The 24441-nt window shown below is 37.0% G+C and overlaps 1 protein-coding gene across 1 annotated transcript in view; it reads left to right on the top strand.

Moving 5' to 3' along the window:
* Megf9 (multiple EGF-like-domains 9) overlaps positions 1–24441 on the top strand; it is a 112053-nt gene that overhangs the window by 75175 nt on the left and 12437 nt on the right. The window contains exons 3-4 of the mRNA NM_001107940.1: positions 5799–5938; positions 14612–14755. Of these exons, the coding sequence (NP_001101410.1) occupies positions 5799–5938; positions 14612–14755 (284 nt within the window). The remainder of the gene's footprint in view (positions 1–5798; positions 5939–14611; positions 14756–24441) is intronic.

Below are 24441 nucleotides of genomic sequence, written 5' to 3'. Positions count from 1 at the left end.
GTATATCCTCCGAGAACCTTGTACTTTGTTACCCTATGACAGTTTTCCAATTATCACATTGTTCAGCTTCTGTTTCAGAATACTTGATTTTTACTGACCGTGAAAAAGAGATGTTATTTATTCTAGATCAGGTATAAAACAATCAATTATCAGAACCTTAGGAGTAGTGAGATATGAGAGATAAACCTAACTCATTGATTGTAAACAATAACTCTGCCTTCCCAGTAGCAAATGAAAGATTGTAACTTCCACTAGAAGAGAGATCCAGAGGATTAATGAGGATATTATTTTTAACATTGGTCTTCAACACAGTGGTTTATTGTTTATTATTATCATTATCATTATTATTATTATTATTAGTAGTAGTAGTAGTAGTAGTAGTAGTAGTAGTAGTATTGTTATAGTGCTCCTGCTTTTAGGATATCTCCATTTTAAGTCCTTTTTTTTCTTATTTGCCAGGAAATTACATGGGTGAATGGACTAGGTAGCTTTGAATAAAAATGCAGTTCAATACAATATTTTTATTTAACATACAATATTGCAGAGGTAGTATTTAATATTAACCCAATACTGACTTTCTTTTCTAGATTAGATTTATTTGAGTAAAGCTGTAATAAATTTCCATGTAAAACTGAATGGATTTATTTTTCTACTTTTATACTCCTTTTTGACAATTCTTCAGATAACCAAGAGGAAAGAAGAGAAAAGTTTTCTTAGCTACTTTTCCTATTGTTATGATAAAATACCCAGGCAAAAGCCGCTTATGGCCAAAAGGATTTATTTTGGTTTATAGTTCCAAGGTACCACCCATAATGGTGGAGATGTTCTGATATCAGACCTCTGGTCTTATTGCATTGCCAGCCAAGAAGCAGAGGAAAATGAATGTCCATGCATGGCTGCCTGTCTCCTTTTTCTGCATTCCAGAATACAAGCCACTTTTAGGACAGATCTCTTCACCTCAAATAACCTATTCCAGATCATCTCTGGAGTGCCTCAGGTTTTGCCTTCTAGATGATTCCAGATCCTATCAAGTTGACAGTCAACATTAACCATCACAGAAGCAAACTTTAACTTAAAAATATTTGCTTATGGGTAGAACATAAAACTTATTGTTTATAGTAGTGGTATAGTAAACTGATAAGCACATCTCAGGTTTCAAAAAACAAAAATCAAAACAACAACAACGAAAAGCTTGGATTTGTACACTACAAGTAGAGTAGATTTTCAAACTGCAAATAGATTATTCATGGTTAAAAGTCCTATTACTTCTGCAAAATTCAGTTCAGAGTCTCAATAATCTTCTAATTTAGAACTTCTATTTTTATTATAGTAAGAGAAAGTGGGGAGTGACAGGAAATTGCATTAAGTGATATGTTAAGAGTTATTATTAATTATTAATAGTTTTAGCATGGCCTCCTGAACTGAATAGGTTTCTTTAGGGAGTCAGTATTAACAACTAAATCTCTAAGAAAATTATTTTTTAAATGCGGCTTTAAGTTTAATCATCTCCTATCTAGTGTGACTGCTGCCAGGATTCCATAAAGTCTAAACTTGTGAGCTCTAGAAGAGACATGTAAAGAAATATTTTAAAACATGTAAAGAAAAGCATTTTCCTTTGAGTATAGTGGTATACTTACAGCAGTCAGAAGGCTGAAAGAGAGTTAAGAGCCGGCCTAGACTAGATGACATACTGAATGCCTGTCTATGTAAAAGCAAAACAAAGAAAGAATCCCTATTGAGGTCAAGAGTGTGCAAAGAGAAAATTAGGGTTTTTTTTCCCTGAATACCCTGGCAATTGGTGTTTTTAATCTTTTACTCTTCCCTGTGCCTAATGCCAAAATTTAGTCTGTATATTTATTGAAAAATCATGAGGGTGTTGATATTAAGTACAGACAACAAACCAAGCATTTACTTTCTTTACATTTTTGGAGTTGCCATTGATTACCTATCCCTGAAATAAGAACCCACTTAGCGAGGTGTACATTAAAACAGTCTGTTCCAAAACACAGTCTTGTCTAACACTTATGTTAGGTCTTGACAATAGGAAACCACATGATGGGCTGTGTTTAAGGACTTTTATAATCTAATGGGAGATGGGAAGCTTTACATGTTGAAAGGTTACAGAATAAATTACACTTGGGATTGAATAGTGCAGGTAGATCTCGGAGTTTGAAGGTCAGCGTGTGTACAAAGTGGGTTTCAGGACAGCGAGGGCTATATAGAGAAGTCTATCTCAAAACAAAACAAAAATTGCATTTGGAATTAAAATGTAAATGTGGGAAACCACAAGATCTCTGTGGACCAGCTAGAGAAACATTTCATTGGAAGATGCCTTGAAAGCAGGAAAAAATTTTAGAGGTAAAGAGGAACAAGGACTATTCTAGGAAAGTGTATAGAAGAAATAACTCTACCAAGAGTTACTTGAGGAAAATTTGACACACATAAATGACATATTGGACATAAATGAATGATTATAAGAACATGGAGTAGAGAGAATGAATTGAAAATGATCCAGAGGTACCTTTGTGAATGTATTAAATGTTGTGAAAGTTATGCCCGATTCAGCCATTTGGAAATGCTGTGCTTTGTGCCATGGGTTATGGTCATTTTGATGACTTCTGTTTTATTGAATAGAGTATAACAGGCTGTGGTTTTATTCACACATACCTAGAATATATTGGATCCCCTACAATTGGAATTATGGGATGAGATGTGGAGCTCTGGCACCTGGGACTTTCCACAGTGATCTCTCACCCAGCTAGGTGGGTTCAGGCAAGGAAAGACAGAACTCAGGCATGGGTAGGGGGTGAGACTGCGTTTACCACCTCAACTGCTGGTCCTTCTCCTTTCTGCCACTGCCTCTTCAGTTGTTCAGCCAGGCTGAGCCTTCAGGAGATTGACTAGCCAGTGACAAGGGGTGCAGGAAGGCTTTTGGCTGAAATTTTGAGAGAGCATGTCTCTTTCCCATGTGTCAGTATTACGGGTCTTAAGACAGAAGTTCTCAAAGGATGGAATAATTCCTGCACACCTTTAATCCTGAACATGACTCTTAAATACAGTTTTTTGGATGGGTCAGTGTCTGACAGCAGGTACTTCCTATTGCTTTGGCCTGAGAGCTTGGGAAGACCTCATGTACATATTCAGGGTCCTGCTTCTACATCTGTCTTGAGCCTACATGACCTGTGGTCACATTCTCACCTGTGGAGGAGGGATTTGGAGCGCTGTCCTCTATGACTGATCTGTCTTGAGCCCATGTAACCTGTGGGCACGTCACATCCTCACCTATGGAAAAGGGGCTTGGGGCTCTACATGACTGGTCTGTCTCAAACTCTCTACAGGGGTCTGTAGGGGGCTGCAGCTAGTGAGGCCTTGATCTGGGAGAGTGGGAATGCACCTGCCATCCCTTTTAGGATCCCTGGGGACCTATCTCGACTAGGAATTAGGGTACCTTTCACAGCCCATTACCCCACAATGCGAGCCACAGTGCAAGTTCTGAGAATTGAAACTGGGTCCACTACAAGAACAAAACATGCTGTTAATCACTGAGCCAACTGTCTAACCCATTACTTTGTATATTTCTGCCCCAACTAGCTATGGTCTTCCTAATGTCTTCATTTCCCCATGAGCCACTGAAGTCTTTGTTCAACCCCCTTCCTACTTTTTGCCATAGGAGTACAATAAGACCCAACTGTGTTTCCCAACACTTGTAATAGTAAGATGTTTAAAGCAACCTAAATTCCATCTGGGAAATTAAGTAAGAGATTGTGCATTTGCATAATGCTATGCTGCTATGAAAGGGTTCTTTAGGGAAGGAATGTGATGTAGTTCAATGGTAGAGTGTTTGCCTGTTTGCCTTTGGTTTAAATTCTCAGAACTCAAAAAGAAACCCATATACTGATATGGGTCTTCCCTGCTGGGTGCTTATATAGATGACAACCACAGGACATCTTCCTTTTGTCCCTTCAGTTCACTGTTAATCCTGATCTGCCTGTGTATGGTGGGAGGCTGTCTTACATGGGTCACAGTAATGAATGTTCTACTGTATATGATGGAAGAAAGTTTTATATAGGTCACAGTAACGTATGTTCTTGCCCTGTGAGTTCTTTTTGATTCATTTAATGGGAGTCCCTAATTTAAGCAAAAAAACTGGGTTTGATATGGCAGCACATTCCTTTAGTCCAAGAATTTGGGAGACAGAGGTAGGCGTATCTCTGTGAGTCTCAGACCAGCCTGATCTACACAGTGAACGACAGGATTACACAGAGCAGTGGTTCTCAACCACCTAATGCTGTGGCCTCTAAATACAGTTCCTCGTGTTGTGTTGACCCCACTCATAAAATGATCTTCATTGATGTTCCGAACTGTAATTTTGTTACTATTATGAATCATAATATAAATATCTGATATGTGGTCCCCTGAAAGGGTTGTTTAACCCACAAAGTGGTTGTGACCCAGAGCTTGAGAATCACTGACATAGAAACCCTATCTTAAAACAAAACAAAACAAAAAATTAGACAATTTTAAAAGAAAATAACACAAAAGTTTTATATTTTAATAATTGAGGAGTTGTTATTATTATTAAAATGGCCATTTAAGAAAAGAATATAAATAGAAATTGATAGTATACTGAATAAATTTTTAAGTCTTTATTTATTTTTACTTTTGGGTAGTTAGCAGCCTTCAACTTTTATAGAAATTAATGTAGGAGCTAGAAAGGTTGTTTGCTATTTAAGAGTGCTTGTTGCTCTTGCAGAGGACTACCTTGTCTGGCAACTCAAAATTGCCTGGAACTTTAGCTCCAGGGTATCCAGTACCCTCTTCTGGCTTCTGTCAGTATCCACAAACATGTTCTTAGGCATGCAAACACATAAATAAAAAGAAATCTTAAAAATTTCACTAGGCATCACCATTCTAGTCATACTTACTTAATGTACACTCCACCTTACTTATCAGAACTATGATTTAAATACATTGTAGACTTAAAATAGAGAATCATATCGAGTCTCTAGTTTAGAAATTGGTGGGAAATGATTCATCTATCAAGATTTTATTCTTCATATGTGTGAGACAGGAGCTAGGTAAAGTCTAATTCTTTTTTCAAAATTGGAACAGATATCTGCAGAGTGATGGTATAATCTGGAATAAGATACAGCAGTGATACATATTCTAAATTCCAGTGTTCAGTAAAGAAAGGCTTTACACTAGAAACTTCTATTCTCCGTGGGTCCTTTGTCATGTATTTTCAACTTCCCAAGCACAGAGGATAGAATTATCATAAATGGCTATCAATACTATTAGCTGAAATATGTCCATAAATTTCTCTAGTTTAAGTGGCTGGGGCAAGGGGATTATGAATTTGAGGACAGCCTAAGTTGCATTGTAAGTTCCACAGCAGACTGTGCTATGCAAAGTGAGACTAGGACGCCAGAAAACAAAACCAATCAAACAAAAACCCTAAAACAATATTAATCCCTTTTATGCTTTTTATAATGTATTATTATTGATTTAGGAACATTGGTGGTTTGACTGCATGCATCTTTTTGAGGGTATCATATCCCCAAGAATAGGAGTTATAGACAGTTGTGAGTTGCCATGTGGGTGCTGGGAACTGAACATGAGTCCTCTTTAAGAACAACCAATGTTCTTAACCATTAAGTCATCTCTCAGGCCCTCTTCTATGCTTCTTGGAAGTAGAATCTAGTAGAAATTCTTGGCTGTGTTAAGATAATCTATGGAGCCCCAAACTACAGTTTTCAATATCACTTACTTTTATTCACTGTCTTTGCTTTTATTTGCAGTTCTGGGAATTGCCAATGCAAACTGGGTGTCACCGGCTCCATGTGTGACCAATGCCAAGACGGACATTATGGCTTTGGTAAGACAGGCTGCTTGCCCTGCCAGTGCAACAACCGGTCTGATAGTTGTGATGTTCTCACAGGTATGTAGTTTTCTTAATAGCATCATGAAATTATTCTTTATTCCTTCAATCTTGAAGTCTTAATGTATTGATTATTTTCATATAGTTTCTAAGGCCTTGAACTTTTATGTAGATATAGTAAAGCATATAGCAAGTCAAACTTTTACAACAACTTAAAATATTTAATGAATTTCAAAAATCCTACAGATTGAAGATTGGAGAACAACACAAGTGAAGTGTTAGACTTTGCAAAATACATTAGAGCTCATCTAAGCAAGCTATGCTTCCTTGAGAATTCCTGTGTGAAAGAACTGAGACTCCATATGACTTAGGAAGACTGAGGCAAATCCAAGACTGCAGAGTGAAGTTTACTGTGGGGTTACTTACACAACTAGAGTCAAGGGTGGAAACTACATTGGCCAGTCCTCACAACTTGAATCAGCAAATAGAGAATTGTGTGGTTTTAAGATCAATGGTGACTTTCATTAAACCCAGAATGTAGCTAATTTATCTCAGGCTAACATCAAAGATGTCCAGCATGTTCCTGGTGCTAGTGGAGAAGGTCTAGTCCTAAAGTCCCATTATCATGCCATTCTTTTTCTTTTAATCTGCAATGTGCAGGAAAGCTATATAAGGAAAGGGTGTAGGATTGCTTAGGCATAGGAATAAAAGTTGTGGCTCAAGATGTCTCCAGTTAAGTTAGACTGCATCAATACACCACATGATTTCTTTCCAGTAGAAATTTGCTGATTCTGAGCACAGGTTAAGGGGTAAGGGTTGGCCAAAGGAAGGGAAAGCACTCTTGAAGGAGAGCTTTTGACAGCCATCTGGAGCATGCATAATAGGTGGAAACTAGAGGAGCCCAAAACACAAGGACAGTTTTCCCAACTCTGAACTAAGATGTCTGGGCCAGAAAATATTTTATGCTGAGGAGACAAAATCCTTTTAAAGAGAAGAGGGCTTGTTATAACATGCAGCCAGCTCTTTCTTAATACATTGCCAAACTCTGAAGATGCATGGAATGGGTCTGAATGGTCGAACCCCCAATGTCAAGACAAAGGTCTGCCAAATTCTTAATCCAAAAGGTCATGCCAAGAAATTGTGAAGAACTACTGTTGAGTTGGCAGATAAGAAAACTGAGTCTGTCTGTAACCCACCGTCATGCCTGATTGAATTGAGGCCATCATTTTCGTGTATTTGCCTATTAGAGGAAATAAGAACCCTCTTCAGTTCTAGCTTAGTTTAGTTTAGTTTAGTTTAGTTTAGTTTAGTTTTTCAAGGCAGGGTTTCTCTGTGTAATAGTCCTGGACTTCTGGAACTAACTGTAGACTAGTCTGGTCTCAAACTCACAGAGTTCTAAATGTCACTGCTGGAACTAAAGATGTGTAGCACTACACCTGGCTGATTCTTTTATATATCAGGTATGGTATACAATACAAAAAAGACTACAAAAATGGAAAAATGTGGCTCTTAAAAAATATAAACAATGGAATCAGAACTACAAGTAATACTGTTACTAGAATTCAGATGGAAACTTCAAAATAACTAAAACTACTATATTGAGGAATTATAGAATTGTCTTATTAGGAATAAGACAAAATCAGTAAAAAGATAAAATTTCACTAGAGAATAGCTCTACACTGCACATACACACTCACATGGGATGGGGGCTAGGGAGACAGCTCAGTTAGTAAAATGCTTACTATGCAAGCATAGGAACCTGGGTTGTAAACCCGTGTTAAATTGCTGGGCATAGTTTTATACATATGGGTACTGCATCTCATGTATGTCTGTGTACCAGTGTCTAAAAGGGCATCTGATCCCCTGTAACTGGAGTTACAGACAGTTGTGAGCCACTGTGGGTGCGAGGAGGTGAATGTGGGTCCTCTAGAAGAGCAGCTAGTGTACAGAGCCATTTATCTCTCCAGCCCCAGTGCATGCAGTTAGAATCTGAGTGCTCAGGAAACGGAGACAGGAGGATTCCTGGGACTAGCTGACCATCCAGTATACCCTAATTGATAAACTCCAGGTCATTGAGAGCCTCTCCTCTCAAAGGAACTGGACAGCATTCTTGAGGATGGCACTTGAGATTATCCTCTGACTTACACACATACATATGTACTTATATGAATATAAAGCTGCAAACACATACACACAGATTTGAAAAAAGCAATCTAAGGGCTGATGAGATGGTTCAGTTGTTAAGAACACTGGCTGTTCTACCAGAAGTTCTGAGATCAAATCCCAGCAACTATATGGTGGCTCATGACTATATATAAAGGGATCTAATATCCTCTTCCTGCATGCAGGTATACATGCAGACAGAACACTCATGCATTAAAAAAGAATACATAGATAAATATTTTTTAAAATAGAAGCAACCTAAAATTGTGATATTTGAAGATAATACAAATTATGGTATTTAAAGATAATAACTTATTTGCAAGAGCTAGGAATAGGCTTTACCCAGTGAAGGCAAGATAAAAACCAAATAAAATACAATAAAAGCTGTCAAAACTGAAGCATTTTTATAACAAGGTAGTAGAAAAAAGGCAGGAGAGATGAATAGGGTACAGCCAGAGTCTAATGTTTAAGGGAGCTCAAGAATTTATGGCCAAGAATTTTCTAAATGATTAAAAAAAATTCAACCTACAGATCAAAAAGCTCAGCAAACGCCAAGCCGTCTAATAACAGAGAAAACCACATCTAAGCAAACTCAGTCAAATTGTCAAAATTAAATTTCTGATCTTCAAATTCCCTAAATGTAAGTAAGATTAGAGGACCTTCCTGGAAAGTCTTTTAATATCAACATGGAAAAAAATCAGGACATATGATTTTGAGAAGTGCATGACTTTTTATGAGAACAGAACATCAGAATAAATCTAAGCTGAGTGGATCCCCAGAAGAATCACACTAGGAGCTTATTCTTTACACTTAGTCCTCGACACTCTACTGAACCATATGTAGAGAAAGCTGTCTTGAAGACGTTGTGTCCTCTGTCTGTAGCTACTTACCTAATGTTCTTTTCCTTTACTCTTGTATTGTCCCAAAATGACTACGCATATTCTTCCCCCTGACAAGAATGGCCTTTCCAACTCGCCTCCATCCACACCTTAGACCCCTTTGCCTTATTAAGTCATAGACTTCATCCAGGTCCTCTACAAAAGGTGATTTCATTAGCATTTCCTGTTGCCACTCAGTAAATGGAAAGCTCTCTCGCTACACACTGTCACAGGCACTTGCAAGTTTTCAGAGCACGTGTCCCAATTGGTTGAAATGTTTACTTGTGGGCATTACTCTCATGTACACATGCCCTACATGGTAAGTTCTATCAGGGCATGAACAGAATCAGCGTCATCCTGTTGTTTACACAAGCTCTATCACACTTATTGGCACATATTTAATCTTTGTTGGATTAATGAACAAACTAATGGTAAAATATGAAAAACAATGGTGAGGTTCATCATTGGCTAATAAGAAGAATGTTTTACTGGATCATATCATCAGTTATTCTCTGGGTGGTTTAAAGAACCAGAAAGCCATTTGTATGACTTTTTTATTCATAGCAGGTGGCAGCTATCACACTGACCCTCATGTGCACTGGAGATAAAGTAAAATAAATCCATTAAGTAATTCTGACTTCTAAAAGACATTTATAGTTTACCATATTAAAAATATAATAAGTCTGGAATCCAATGTGAAGGAGTGAGCACTTTACTGAAAACAGCCAATTTATATACAATTTTTATCACAGTTGAGTTTTCAAGAGTGCTGTGACACTATCGCCCTCTGGTGGCCACTTTGTATGTTTGCATAGTTATTCTTCCCAGTATGTCTTGAATTTCTGTTTTAGATTGATTTAGAGTTTCAAAGTTCTCTTTTGAAGTAAAATATATTGGAGAAAATATCACAGGGACAAATTTGACAGTAGATATGAAAAGGCTCTTTAAAAATATTTAACCCAGAAATTCTATTTTCAGGAACCTGCAGAGAAAATAATTCTAAATTCATAAAAAGCTTATGTTGATTTAAAAAAATGCTCACCAGAATGATAGTTATGATGATAAAAAGCAACACTTAGACACCATAATTTATAAAAATATTCAATTAATACTGATATATAGATAATATATGATTGAAAACCCAGAAAATCAAAATTTTACTGTATCTTGGGCAAGTTATTTAATGTGTTTCTGTCTCCATAAACTTGGGTTAACAATAATCACCTAGTAGTTTTGCTGTAAAATTAAATACATTTGTGCTTCTCTACAATACCTTGATCATCATAAGCAGTCTGGAAGTGATAGCTATTAGATTTCATTACAGTGTTTTCATGAATGGCATATGTGAATATTTGGGCTTTAAAACAAAAAGTACCATATAATTAGACTGCTTCAATGACAAAACCCAAATCTCTATAAATAAGTTAAAACTCCAAGGAAGGTATCCCAAATGTTAATGCATTGTCTGGGCATTTTTCTTGTCCTTTCACTTGTTTTCCAACTTTTCTTTATTGAGCACATTTTTCTTAAATGAAAGTGTAAGAGAGTCAGTTATTTTTTAACTGCCAACTTTGTCTGGCAGGCTTATTTTTAAGAACTCAAGGCACTTTTGTGTCTTGGTCATATCGCATGAGAGTGAGACTTGAGCAGCCTGATTCACTGACTCCCTGGACTGCTTAGTAGCTGCTTTGCTTCAGGATGCTGCTCTCCCTGGCCTTCTTCCTCTATGGCTACATTTCCTTTTCTGTCCGTTGTGCTCCATCTCCCTAGGTCAGCTCTATACTGGTGCCTCGGAACTCAGAGCTTGGCACATTTGTCCCCTCCACTAGTACTTTCCCTTTGGGTGATCTCACCCAGACCTTAGACTTAGTTGAAATGTCACCGATATGCTTGTTTATTCTCAGTTTTGCATTCCTCCCTTGATCTCCATGCTCATTCAACAGGCTGCTTCATTTGAATGCTTTTCATTAACATTAAAATCCTAACACCCAAAACTCTTATTTTCCACTAATACCTGTCTCTCCTTCCTTTGCAACAACCACTGATAGTGCGTCCTTCCCCAAGCCATTATCACCTGTCTGAACTGGTTGACCTTCTCTTAACTGATCTTTCTGCCTCTGTCTATTGCCACTTCCCTGGGTTTCTATCCTATCACAGTCCAGTCTCCATGTAAGAATTTTTAAAATTATAATACTTAATTATGACATTCCCCTGCTAAAACCCTACAGTAGCCTACTGTTATTGTTGGAGTAGAATTAGGATATGCTTCTATGGCTTGAAACAAAAATAATAAAAGCTAAAATTAAAATACTTTGTTTTAAATCCAAATCCACAGTTGTCTGTGATATTTTAAGCAAACTTTTTTAAAAGCAAAAATTTTTTGTTGTTATAAAATTTATAGCTATAGAGTTACCAGAATATAAGAAGATTTAGAAAGAAAGCAGTGTCAATGTGTTTTTGTCCCTGTATGAGTACATACTCATATACATGAAAAATACCTTCAACACTGTCATATGTGTAAAAAGTTTCATGATTTTTAGCCAGGCTTGATAGCCCCTGCCTGTAATGCCAGAAGACGGAGATGGAGGCAAGAGAAATGTATATAAGAAATACTCAAGTTAATAATAAAAAAAATAATAACTGTTCATATAAATCAAACAACTCAAAAAAAAAAAAAAAGAGTACCAAGTATTCCAAGCCAGGTTCAACAAAACAGTAACTTCGAGACTAGCTTGAACTATAAAGCATCATTTATAACTAAATATATTTTATATGTTTTTAAAAGATGATATCTACATGAAAATTCAGTCAAAAATCAAAGTATCCAAATAACATAAAAATATCTTTCCTAGTAAGTCATGAAATTCCTGTAATCCTTTAGGAATTGAGAGCACACATTATTAATATTTTCATTGTTTTGGCTTTCACATCTTGTTACAGTTGTCATATCATTTTATAGTCCAATCAATTCTGCCACACTCGATTTTGAAAATATTACATGAGTAAAAGAAATGTATCCAGAAAGTCTCCGTTAGTATCAGCTGTTTTTAGCTTGTAAAAGTTAAACACATTCCTGCTTTTTTGTGTACTTAAATTACACCGTAGCAGTAGCAGTAATTGTAAGTCTGATTTATACTGCATTGTCTCAGTCTGTACGTAGATGTGATGCTGCTATGCCTCTCTCAAGAATCCTTTGTCATAGGGTCCCAAGGAATGTTGTCCCAAAACACACAGCTCTGCCTTCTTCCTGTTTTTTTTACTAGTCACTTCTAAATTTTTCACTTTGCATTGTCCTAATTTGCTTTCTATTGCTGTGCTGAACACCCTGATGGGAAGCAACTTGGAGAAGACATGGTTTAGTTCATCTTTCACATCTTAGGTCACACTCTATCACTGAAGGAAGTCAGAGCAGGAACTCAAGGCAGAACTTAGGGGCAGGAACTGAAGCAGAGGCCAGGGAGGAACACTGCTTACTGGTTCATTCCTTGTAGCTTACTCAGCTTGCTTTCTTTTTTGCTTGTTGTTTGTTGTTTTTGTTTTTCTGTTTTTATTAATTTATTCTCTCATACATTTCAACCACAGTTTCCCCTCCCCGCTCTTCACCACTATCCCCCCCTACTTTCTCCATCCCCATCCACTCCTCCATTTCCCTTCAGAAAAGTCAGCCTGCTTTCTTATGCAATTCAAGATCACTTCCTAGAGTTGTTACCTCCCACACCAATCATTAATAACGAAAATGTCATATAAACTTGTCTAAAGTCTTTTATTGGTTACTTTTTAGTTCTTTTATAAAAACACCATAAGCTAGGCAATTTATAGAAGAAAACGTTTAATTAGCCTTATGGTTTTAGGGAGTTGGAGTCCATCATGATTTGGGGCAAAATAGCAGGAAACAGCAAGCATGTTGTCTGAAGCAGCATCTGAGAGCTCATATCTCACTCAGTCCAGCCCTCAAGCAGCAGGCAGAGAGGGCACACAGAGAACAGTTGGAGTCTTTTAAAACCTGAAGGCCCATCCCAAGTGATATAGTCCTCCAATAAAGCCAGGCCTCCTACTCCTTCTCAAGTTGTTTCACCAACTGGAGGCCAAGTATTCAAGCACAGGGGCCTATGGAGTCTATTTTCAATACAAATGCAAACCACCACACAGCCAATAGAGGCATTTTTTCAAGTGAGGTTTCTCTCTTCTCAAATGACTCTAGCTTCCCAACCATAACTTACTACAATTAATTAATTATGGAAGCTGCACTAGCAACGAATTTGTTTCTGATGGGTAACCCCATGAGATTATTTTCACAGCACTTTTTTTCCCTTCAGTTATTAAAACTTTTGCCCCACAAAGACTTCCTGTACTTTCTACTATTTAGACACATGTAATCTTTGAATAAATGTAATATTTGCCATAATAAAAAAAATGACTCTAGCTTATATCACTTGACAAAAACTAATGAATATTCATGTATCCACCTCTAAATATTTTGCCACCATTTTGCTTCATACTTATCCATATATGTATAATTACTATATTAGTCAGGGTTTTCTAGAGGAACTGATAGAATGAATATATGTATAAATGAATGAATACATATGAATATATATATATTTATGATTTTATTATTATTTTACTGACTGTGGTCCTGTTAGTCCAACAATGGCTGTCAACAGAGGCAAAGTCCAAGCATGCAGCAGTTGTAGTCCACAAGGGTGGATATGTCAACTGGTCTTCAATATACACCAAAATCTTGAAGAAGTAGTTTCTAATAGCAGTGAAAATGTGGACCTGCAAGCAAAGAAAAAAAAGGTTCTGTCCTCCATATTCTTTATATATGTTGCTACCAGAATACATAGTCCATATTAAAGGTGAATATTCCCACTTCAAATCATTTAATTAAGAAAATCTCTCACAAGTATACCAGCCACTTGAGTTTTAGTTCATTCCAGATGTATTTAAACTGAAAAATAAGAATAACCATTACAACAGATATTTGAAATGGAAAATTTCAAAAAAATAGAGTGCTTGTTTTCTCAGATATATTTTCTTTCTCCTATTCATGGAGACAGTAATCCATATTATTCCTTAACTGTCTCTGTCCATACTTAAAGTTTTTACTATGTATTTTTTTGGTTTAATGTATTATATATTTTTTGTATATGTTTACACTTTATGTGTATGACTTGTCTGAATGCATGGGCAGCTCACAAGCATCATAGAGTTCTGATTACCCCTGCTGGTCTCCAAGGGCAGTGCACAGAAACACACATAGGCACATACACATAAGTAATAAATTTTTTAAAAAAATAGGTGTATTTATTTTATTTGTTTATGTGTATGACTGTTTTGCCTCCATGCGTGCATGTGTGCCTAGTGCCCAAAGAGGTCCGAAGAGGGTGTGGAATCCCCCGGACAGGAGTGGCCATTGTGAGGTGGCACACAGTGCTGGGAATCCCAGACTGTCTGTGAGAACAGCAAGGCTTTTACCAGCTCAGCTGTCTCCATCCCTCAATCCTTCTCTTTTCTTTTCTTTTCCTTCCTTTCCTTCCTTTCTTTATTTCTTCCTTTCTTTCAAGAAATAACATAGAATAAAACTAAATGGTACTCCTGCTAATTTTTCTGTATAACCTGTGGTTTTCCTGATGCAGGCAGGATTTCTGAACATTCCTTAACATTTAAACAATTAATTTGATTCTTTTAGGTGCTTGTTTAAACTGCCAGGAAAATACTAAAGGTGAACACTGTGAAGAATGCAAAGAAGGATTTTATCAGAGTCCTGATGCTGCAAGAGAATGCCTTCGCTGCCCGTGTTCAGCAGTGACTTCTACAGGCAATTGCACCATAGGTAAGGTCTTTTTCTAGATCTTCACTTTCTTCTCTGAAATAAACTGTATTGATGTATTAGGTTCTAGAGGACATAAGTGAAAGTGAGTTATTAAATATCACAACAGTTTAATTTCTATGAATTTACAACCAAATTTAATCATATATGAAATGAAAATTTAGACGTCTTATCAACACTGTGCATGTATCTGGATTCTTTCCTGTAGCATATTTTCAATGTTCATGCATATTGAAACAGGTATCCGTAATGCATACTTCTTGTTGTAAATTGTATAGAAGCCATATTTTATTTATTTTTCCTGACTTGGTGGATATTTAAAAGTTGTCTGCTGTAAATAATGCAGTCATAAACATTTCTGTTCATGTTTTGTATATATAAATGTTGCCAATATACCCTCAAGTCAGTGGCTGTTGTATGTTTTCCCCACTGTTGAAGAGTGAACTTGGGAACTTATTTGTGTGTGCTAGCCAAGCACTCTGCTTCTAATCTGCATTTACCAGTGTTTCTGTGTACAAGGGTTTTCATTTCTCTGGGGCTTGTCACTAGGAGTAGAATTTGCTATGTCATATATCAATTCTGTTTGACTCTATGAGGAAATATGAGATGGTTTTCCAAAATAAGAACACAATTTTATGTTACCATTTTGTGGGGGTGGTGTATGTATATTGTGTATGAGTTTGTATGGCACAGCATGTTGTGTTTTAAAGGCAGAGATGAACATCATGTATCTTCAGCCTCCCTCCACCCTACATGTTTAAGATTTATTCTTTTGTTTTTAGTTATGCATATACATGTTTATCTATGGAATATCAAGTGCATGTGAGTGCAGTGCCTGTGGAGGCCAGAAGAGACCATCCAATCATCTGGGTCAAGATGTTTCCCTGTCTCCCAATATTATTGTTTTTAAGAAGTATAAGTGAGGATTTTAAATTGTCAACAGACTCAGAAACACTTATCAGCTATCTCCTTTATAACTACAGCCATCCTTACGGATGTGAAATGGCATTCATTACACTGAGGTTTTAATTTGTCTGTCTCTGATGTCTGGTTATATGTTTATTGACCAGTATTGTATTTCTTTTAAGAAAACACCTTTTGGTATTCTTTTGTTCATATCTATCTTTTACCATTGTGTTTATAGAGTAATATATACAAATCAGTTTTCAGATATCTGATTTGTAAGAAATGAGTATATAGCTCCATGTGAAAGCTATTGCCTAGTAAATAGAAGATTCTGGGCTTGATCTCTAAATATTATAAAATACTTAAATGAAAAGGTTTTAAAAAATAATTTATAAATATTCCAATAGCACAATTTTTCACTTGTTTCATCTCTTTTTAACACAAATGATTTTTTTGTTTACTTGCTTAATTTCAGAGGCATTCAGTTTAATTTTCTGTTATTGTTTATGTTGGTTTGGAATTAATTCTCATGAGTCAAGATGTTAGGATTGTTGTCAGTAGTTTGAAGGTTTAATTGGGACTGTAGAATCTGATTTCAATATGGCTAACTCATATGGCTTGCTAAGGGCAAAAAGATTCTATTGGTCATCATATGGACTTCGTCAGTAAGCTACTTAATATGCTTGCAACATGGTAGCTGGCTTCTGCTAAAAGGGAATGATCTAAAAACGGGAAAAAGGCAATCTGTGGTATATTTTATTATATAGTCTCTAAAGCCAGAGAGGTGCTTGCAATACCCAATTAACTTACTTATACCTATTCTATCAAGTAAGAACATGTGATACTCCAGGAGTTGGGAGTATTTGACAGCATCTGGGAAGTCAGTTGATATACCTAGTAATAAACGAGAAATGGTATGTTTCTCATTTCATAGGAAGCTACTTAAAAATCTTTCATTTTTCCAAATAGTAATTAATCACCAGTACATGTTTTTCCTTGCTATAGACAAGGATTATAAAAATGTAAGGTATGGGTTCTAAAGGAGCATTCAGTGTTATAGAAAGGAAAACACACAAAGGGTCAAAAGTAGCACAAAACTTATGGGTATGAGCTTGCAGGACATGAAGAACGTTGTACCATTATCCCTGGGACTAGACCTCTGTCTCTTATTTCTCCTAAAGAAGATGATACCATCACATGGCATACATTTTTATTTATCCCTTTATAAGTATGCAATCTCAAATATTTACAATAAGTTAGGATTATCATTTCGTGTCAGGAATATAAAGATTGAATATTAATATCTAAATTTACATCTGCAATAAAAGAATTCTAGAGCATACATATTGGTGTGCTGTTAATGACATTTAAGATCTTTTTAATATTTATAAAGCAGAACTTTGGCTGCTCAAGTTCTTGGCTCATCTTGAGTAATATTTTTTTAAACATGGGGCTTTGCTTAATATACTGCTTTTAGTTGAGTGATTCCCTGGGTTCTCTTTCATATGATGAATTTAAAATGAATAAAATCTCTGTGGAAAGAAAATCCCTGTGAAAAATAATGTGCTTGAAAGCTTTGTTCTTATATGCCTTTTCTATACACTATATACTGCACTATAATAGAGATGATGTCTATATTTTAAATCACTTAAATCTCTAGCCTCAGTATATAATTTATGCTGATAGTACATGTTGGGTGAGTAGAAAAAGGGACAACCATCTCAGGGGAAGAGAGTAATTAGGTATGTAAAAATGGACTGGGAGACCTTTGGAGAGATTTATATTTCTTACTGGGAAATACAGAAAAGTATGTATGGAACACCTTACATTTAAATGGAGCCTTGAAAAGTAAGGACTGGGATACTTAGAGATGTATCCATGTAGTAGCAGATCACAGCCAGAAACTGAACTGGAACATGAGCAATCCGATTAGGCTTGCATGTGCCTATAGGAGTAGAAAGTACTAAGCCAATTCAATTTGATACTTTCAGAGACCGCTGTGGTTGTGAATTAGCTAAACTGCTTTGTGTTCCTGACAGGTCGCATGTGTGCACCTGCCCAAGAGCTATTCGGATTTGTGAATGAAAGATACATACACTAGTTAATCTTAAATATATCTTTACTAGCTCAAAGGCTGAGCAGTTCCAATCCTCCCTGAGGCTAGCACATATTTCCCTCCAGTATTCCTCCTGGCTTAATGTCCTCTAATTCTATATTTTATCTTTGTTGCCCTGGCTCCTGGGCAGAACCCTAATCTTTGCTGCTCAAGATGCTTCTGGGCAGCCCTTCTGGGGGTCGCATTTCTTTTCATCTACACTTTGGATTTTAGGGTTGTTTTGTTTTGTAGCTCTAAGTCTGATCTGCCTCCCTCCGAATCCTGATTATTTTCTTTTGTCTCTCCCATTCCTTAGCCCACACAAATGTAAAAGTCTTGTTTTAGTCTACTTCTCTACCCATTGGCTGCTGGCTATTTATTTATTTTATTAGTCATTTTATTCATTTGCATTTCAAATGATACCCTCCTTCCCAGTTACCCATTCCACAACCCCCCACATCACCCCCTCCCCCCTCCTCTTTGCCTCTATGAGGGTGCTCACCCCACCCAGCCATCCACTCATGGCTCACCGCCCATGCATCTCCCTATGCTGTGGTATCAAGCCTCTACAGGTGCCTCCTCTCCCATTGATGTCAGATAAGGCTATGCTCTGCTATATATGCAGGTGGAGCCATGGGTTTCCCCATGTGTACTCTGTGGTTGGTGTGATTCAGTTCCTGGGAACTCTGGGTTGTCCAGTTCGTTGATATTGTTCGTCCTACGGGGTTGCAATCTTCTTTACCTCCTTCAGTCCTTCTTCCTCTTCCATTGGGATCACCTGGCTCGGCCCTATGGTTGGCTCTAACTTGCGGCTATATTGGTTAGGTGATAGTAGACCTCTCTCAGGGAACAGTCATACCAGGCTTCTGTCAACAAGTGCTTCTTGGCATCAGCAACAGTGTCTAGGTTTGGTGTCTGCAAATGGGATGGATCCTTAGGCGGGGCAGTCTCTGGATGACCTTTCCTTCAGTCTCTGTTCCATTTTTTGCCCCTGTCTCTTTTTTTTTTTTTTTTGGACAGGAGTATTTCTGGGTTAAAATTTTTGAGATAGGTGGGTGGCCCCCTCCCTCATCTATGGTCCACATCTATATACTGGAGGTGGTCTCTATAGGTTGTAGCTTTCCTTTGTTGGAAATTTAGACAAATGTCATCCCCGTTGGGTCCTGGGAGCCTCTTACTTCCCTGGTGTCTGGGACTTTCTAGTGGCTACCCCCAGTTCCCCACCCCACCCCCACTGGTACATATTTCTATTCAATTTCCTGACCCTCTGTACTTCTGTCCCTTCTAATACCTGATCCTGCTCCCCCTTTTTTCTCTTCCCCTCCTCTTTACCTTCCAGGTCCCTCCTTTCCTCTATCTCTTGTGATTATTTTGTTCCCCCTTCTATGTAGGATGGAAGCATCCACACTTTGGTCTTCCTCCTCCTTATGCTCCACAGAGTTTGTAAGCTATAACATGGGTATTCTGAGCTTTTGCCTAATATCCACTTATCAGTGAGTACATACCATGTGTGTTCTTTTGTGACTGAGTTACCTCATGCAGGATGATATTTTATAGATGCATCCATTGGTGAATTTCATGAAGTCATTGCTTTTAATAGTTGAATAGTACTCCATTGTGTAGATGTACTACATTTTCTGTATCCATTCTTCTGTTGAGGTACATCTTGGTTGTTTCCAGCTTCTGGCTATTATAAATGAGACTGCTATAAACATAGTAGAACATGTCCTTGTTATATGTTGCAGTATCTTTTGGGTATATGCCCAGAAGTGTATAGCTGGATCTTCAGGTATAACTATTTCCAGTTTCCTGAGGAACCACCAAATTGATTTCCAAAGTGGTTTTACTGTTGTCTCTTTATTGAAAAATCAAAAATTAACTGGGGACAAGGACCTTTAACATATAGACACAGATTTTCGATCTGGGGGAACAATTAATTCAAAGCACTAGAACCAATCCCCAACATCTCACCCTTTCTGTATAAAAAAAAAGGATTGTCTTAAACATAAATTGAGCATAACCATAACAATTGTGTAAATTATAAAGTATGATATACAATTAGCATCTAGTCTATTATATTCAAAAATTATACAAAGTACTTGATCACCTAGCCAAACTAAAAAGCTTATAATTCTGTACCTGAATTAGGTTTTGATTTTAGCCTGTATCACCATCTGAAAACTATCTTTTTAATTCTGTATCATCTCTCTCAATGCTAAATAACTTGAGTTTGATAATGAGACTATAACTAGTCTTCAACCCTATCAGAAATCCAGGAATCAATTGAATATTACCTGAATATAAGGGAAACAAAAATATAACTTCCAAAACTTAAATGGTAGAGACAGCTGACTACCTCGACATTCTCCAACAACTGGAGCATATGTCTTTAGTGTTTTGACTCAGAACCATCTGGCAGACCTTGCAATTAGGCAGGAATTTAAAGGACTGGCTTACCCTGTCTTGACAGAGCTTAGCACTCAACTATCCCACATCTGTTCTCTTTGGACAGTATTTTGTCTGTAGATGAATAGGACAATTTTTGTCTACTGAGTACCTTGTCATTATTGGAGCAACTCTATATGGAGGTTTTGATGCTCAATTTCTTCTTTGGAGAAAAATCGGGAAGCAGACATGTCACATTGTCAAGTGATTCTTAATAATGTAATAACATTAAATGTCATATTTGTTCATTTTAGATGTTTTTGAAGACTATCTACATAAAGTATCTCGGAACTGTTAAACCTTAACTTCTCTTAGCCATTTCTATTTGAGTAAATTGAAAACACATTATTATAATTAAACCAGAATCTAGCATAACCTTGAGTTTACTATCTGACCCTTTAAATTTGGTTATTTATTCATTCTAAACAGTTTGTAATAGCAGCTGTTAGAAGGATTGGGTTAAAGCCTTGTATTCTTAAATGACTTTCATAGGCACAATGTCTATCTAAGAGTAACAGTATTAATTTCAATTTTGCATCAATATATAGAATTCTATCAATAAAAACCTTAATTCTATATCAATATATAGATTCTATACCAATGTAAGAAGTTATAACTTTAATTTTGTATCAATTATAATGATTTCTATTAATGTAAGATTATGGCTACATAATGTTTTGTTCAAGAATAAATTTAGTAATCCATCCCATCTATTTCCCCCTTGTTCAAAAATTACAACTATTTCCAAATTATCTCTTCAAATGACAATCTATCTATAATTTGTAAAATAACCATACCAAGACACCCAAATCCAAGTGATCAGGATGATTACTCTCCATGGCTTCTTCCTGCTGACTAGGGGCGACAAGAAATTCTTTAAAGGGCTGGGAGGATAGGAAAGTTAGAAAAATTGATTAGACTTAAAGCTAGCTTTAGCATCTATTATCTAGTCTCTGTATGCTTAGAAGGCTTAAGGCTTGACTGAAGTTTTGACTGGATCTGTCTGAAAGGTTGGACTATAGATCATCTGGAATTAGTAGTAATTCCTGAAGCTGTTCTAGAAGTCTCTGGACAGCATCAGGAATCAGGAGGTTAGAACAGCAGGCCAGTTTAGCATCTCTAAGGTTGAATTTTGTCAAAGCTGTACATTCTGTAATATATGAATCTCATAACCAAAATTTTAGTAACATTAAGCTATTTTTATGGATTATGTAAGGTGTACAAATAAGGATGAATTTTGTTCCCTTTTTTTAAGCAGCTGAAATACAACTATCCTTTTATCAGTTAATTTGATCAATAACCAGTTGTAATAAATCTTCATTCATGTCATATGAAGGAGGGCACAAAGAATCTTAAGTATTCTATAACCAACAAGATTTATTGTCTAATTTTAGCTGAAGTTTTGGCTAGATACATTTTTATGTCTAAGCCAGTATTGGGCTGTTCCCATGGTGATGAATCAGCAAATCGAGTTACCTGTCTTGTTTGATTGTCTCAAATTTTTCTTTTTGGTTGTCAAGGTCTTAGGGGTTGGGGGGTCTACTCCATATGATTCTGGAAGGGGTCCAAAGTCTTTTTCCTTTCCTGTTAACACAAATATAGAGCCTCTCTCCCTAAATAGTATATCCTTGGTCCAGTAACTAGAAATCATAGCTTGAGCTCTCTCTCAGAGAAATTTTAATGTAACAACCAAACTCATAACCATTCGTATTTTGATAATTAAAACAATTAAAGCAATTAAAGAATCTAAACAAATATTATTTGTTGAGACAGTGTGTCTTCACTGTCCCCTCTCTTGTTCTATATGAGATCAAGGCCAAAGTTGTTTATACATCTATATAAGCTTAATCCTCGCTTCTATAGAAATTAGTATCTGTATGGGTACATATTAGTAATAGGTCCCCTTCTTTTTAAATAATTATCAAGACCTAAGTTTTTATTGTTGGAAATAGATTAGGCTCCCTATCCCCTACTTTTTGATCTAATTTTTAAAGATCAACCTCCTCAACTATCTATACTTCTATGTAATCTTACTATATATGCCTATTTCCAGTCTCTATTTTGTCATGCCAGGCAAAAATCAATGTCAGAAATCCCATGTAGACCATGACCAAAAATCCCAAGTATTTGTCCTGGCAAGAGTCTTAAATTAGATTAAAGCATTTTTTTTCATTGAATCTCCCTAAATTCTCCCTTCTTGACTTTATTTTATACATTTGAGATCAAATGCTTGGATTTCTTAATTCGATATATAGTTAAGAACATTTAAAAAATTATCATTATATTTTTCTATCCTTAAAAATAATTAATCAAATTTTTTTTATTAACTTGAGTATTTCTTATATACATTTCAAGTGTTATTCCCTTTCCCGGTTTCCAGGCAAATATCCCCCCCCCTCCCCTTCCTTATGGGTGTTCCCCTCCCAACCCTCCCCCCATTGCCGCCCTCCCCCCCATAGTCTAGTTCACTGCGGGTTCAGTCTTAGCAGGACCCAGGGCTTCCCCTTCCACTGGTGCTCTTACTAGGATATTCATTGCTACCTATGGGGTCAGAGTCCAGGGTCAGTCCATGTATAGTCTTTAGGTAGTGGCTTAGTCCCTGGAAGCTCTGGTTGCTTGACATTGTTGTACTTTTGGGGTCTTGAGCCCCTTCAAGCTCTTCCAGTTCTTTCTCTGATTCCTTCAACGGGGGACCTATTCTCAGTTCAGTGGTTTGCTGCTGGCATTCGCCTCTGTATTTGCTGTATTCTGGCTGTGTCTCTCAGGAGCAATCTACATCCGGCTCCTGTCAGTCTACACTTCTTTGCTTCATCCATCTTGTCTAATTGGGTGGCTGTATATGTATGGGCCACATGTGCGGCAGGCTCTGAATGGGTGTTCCTTCAGTCTCTGTTTTATTCTTTGCTTCTCCCTTCCCTGCCAAGGGTATTCTTTTTTCTCATTTAAAGAAGGAGTGAAGCATTCACATTTTGATCATCCGTCTTGAGTTTCGTTTGTTCTAGGGATCTAGGGTAATTCAAGCATTTGGGCTAATAGCCACTTATCAATGAGTGCATACCATGTATGTCTTTCTGTGATTGGGTTAGCTCACTCAGGATGATATTTTCCAGTTCCAACCATTTGCCTACGAATTTCATAAACTCGTTGTTTTTGATAGCTGAGTAATATTCCATTGTGTAGATGTACCACATTTTCTGTATCCATTCCTCTGTTGAAGGGCATCTGGGTTCTTTCCAGTTTCTGGCTATTATAAATAAGGCTGCGATGAACATAGTGGAGCACGTGTCTCTTTTATATGTTGAGGCATCTTTTGGGTATATGCCCAAGAGAGGTATAGCTGGATCCTCAGGCAGTTCAATGTCCAATTTTCTGAGGAACCTCCAGACTGATTTCCAGAATGGTTTTACCAGTCTGCAATCCCACCAACAATGGAGGAGTGTTCCTCTTTCTCCACATCCTCGCCAGCATCTGCTGTCACCTGAGTTTTTGATCTTAGCCATTCTCACTGGTGTGAGGTGAAATCTCAGGGTTGTTTTGATTTGCATTTCCCTTATGACTAAAGATGTTGAACATTTCTTTAGGTGTTTCTCAGCCATTCGGCATTCCTCAGCTGTGAATTCTTTGTTTAGCTCTGAACCCCATTTTTTAATAGGGTTATTTGTTTCCCTGTGGTCTAACTTCTTGAGTTCTTTGTATATTTTGGATATAAGGCCTCTATCTGTTGTAGGATTGGTAAAGATCTTTTCCCAATCTGTTGGTTGCCGTTTTGTCCTAACCACAGTGTCCTTTGCCTTGCAGAAGCTTTGCAGTTTTATGAAATCCCATTTGTCGATTCTTGATCTTAGAGCATAAGCCATTGGTGTTTTGTTCAGGAAATTTTTTCCAGTGCCCATGTGTTCCAGATGCTTCCCTAGTTTTTCTTCTATTAGTTTGAGTGTGTCTGGTTTGATGTGGAGGTCCTTGATCCACTTGGACTTAAGCTTTGTACAGGGTGATAAGGATGGATCGATCTGCATTCTTCTACATGTTGACCTCCAGTTGAACCAGCACCATTTGCTGAAAATGCTATCTTTTTTCCATTGGATGGTTTTGGCTCCTTTGTCAAAAATCAAGTGACCATAGGTGTGTGGGTTCATTTCTGGGTCTTCAATTCTATTCCATTGGTCTATCTGTCTGTCTCTGTACCAATACCATGCAGTTTTTATCAATATTGCTCTGTAATACTGCTTGAGTTCAGGGATAG

Source organism: Rattus norvegicus, chromosome 5 (assembly GCF_036323735.1).
Source record: "Rattus norvegicus strain BN/NHsdMcwi chromosome 5, GRCr8, whole genome shotgun sequence".
Lineage (NCBI taxonomy): Eukaryota > Metazoa > Chordata > Mammalia > Rodentia > Muridae > Rattus > Rattus norvegicus.
Note: the sequence above shows the minus strand (reverse complement) of the source record. Positions and strands in the feature narration are given on the sequence as shown.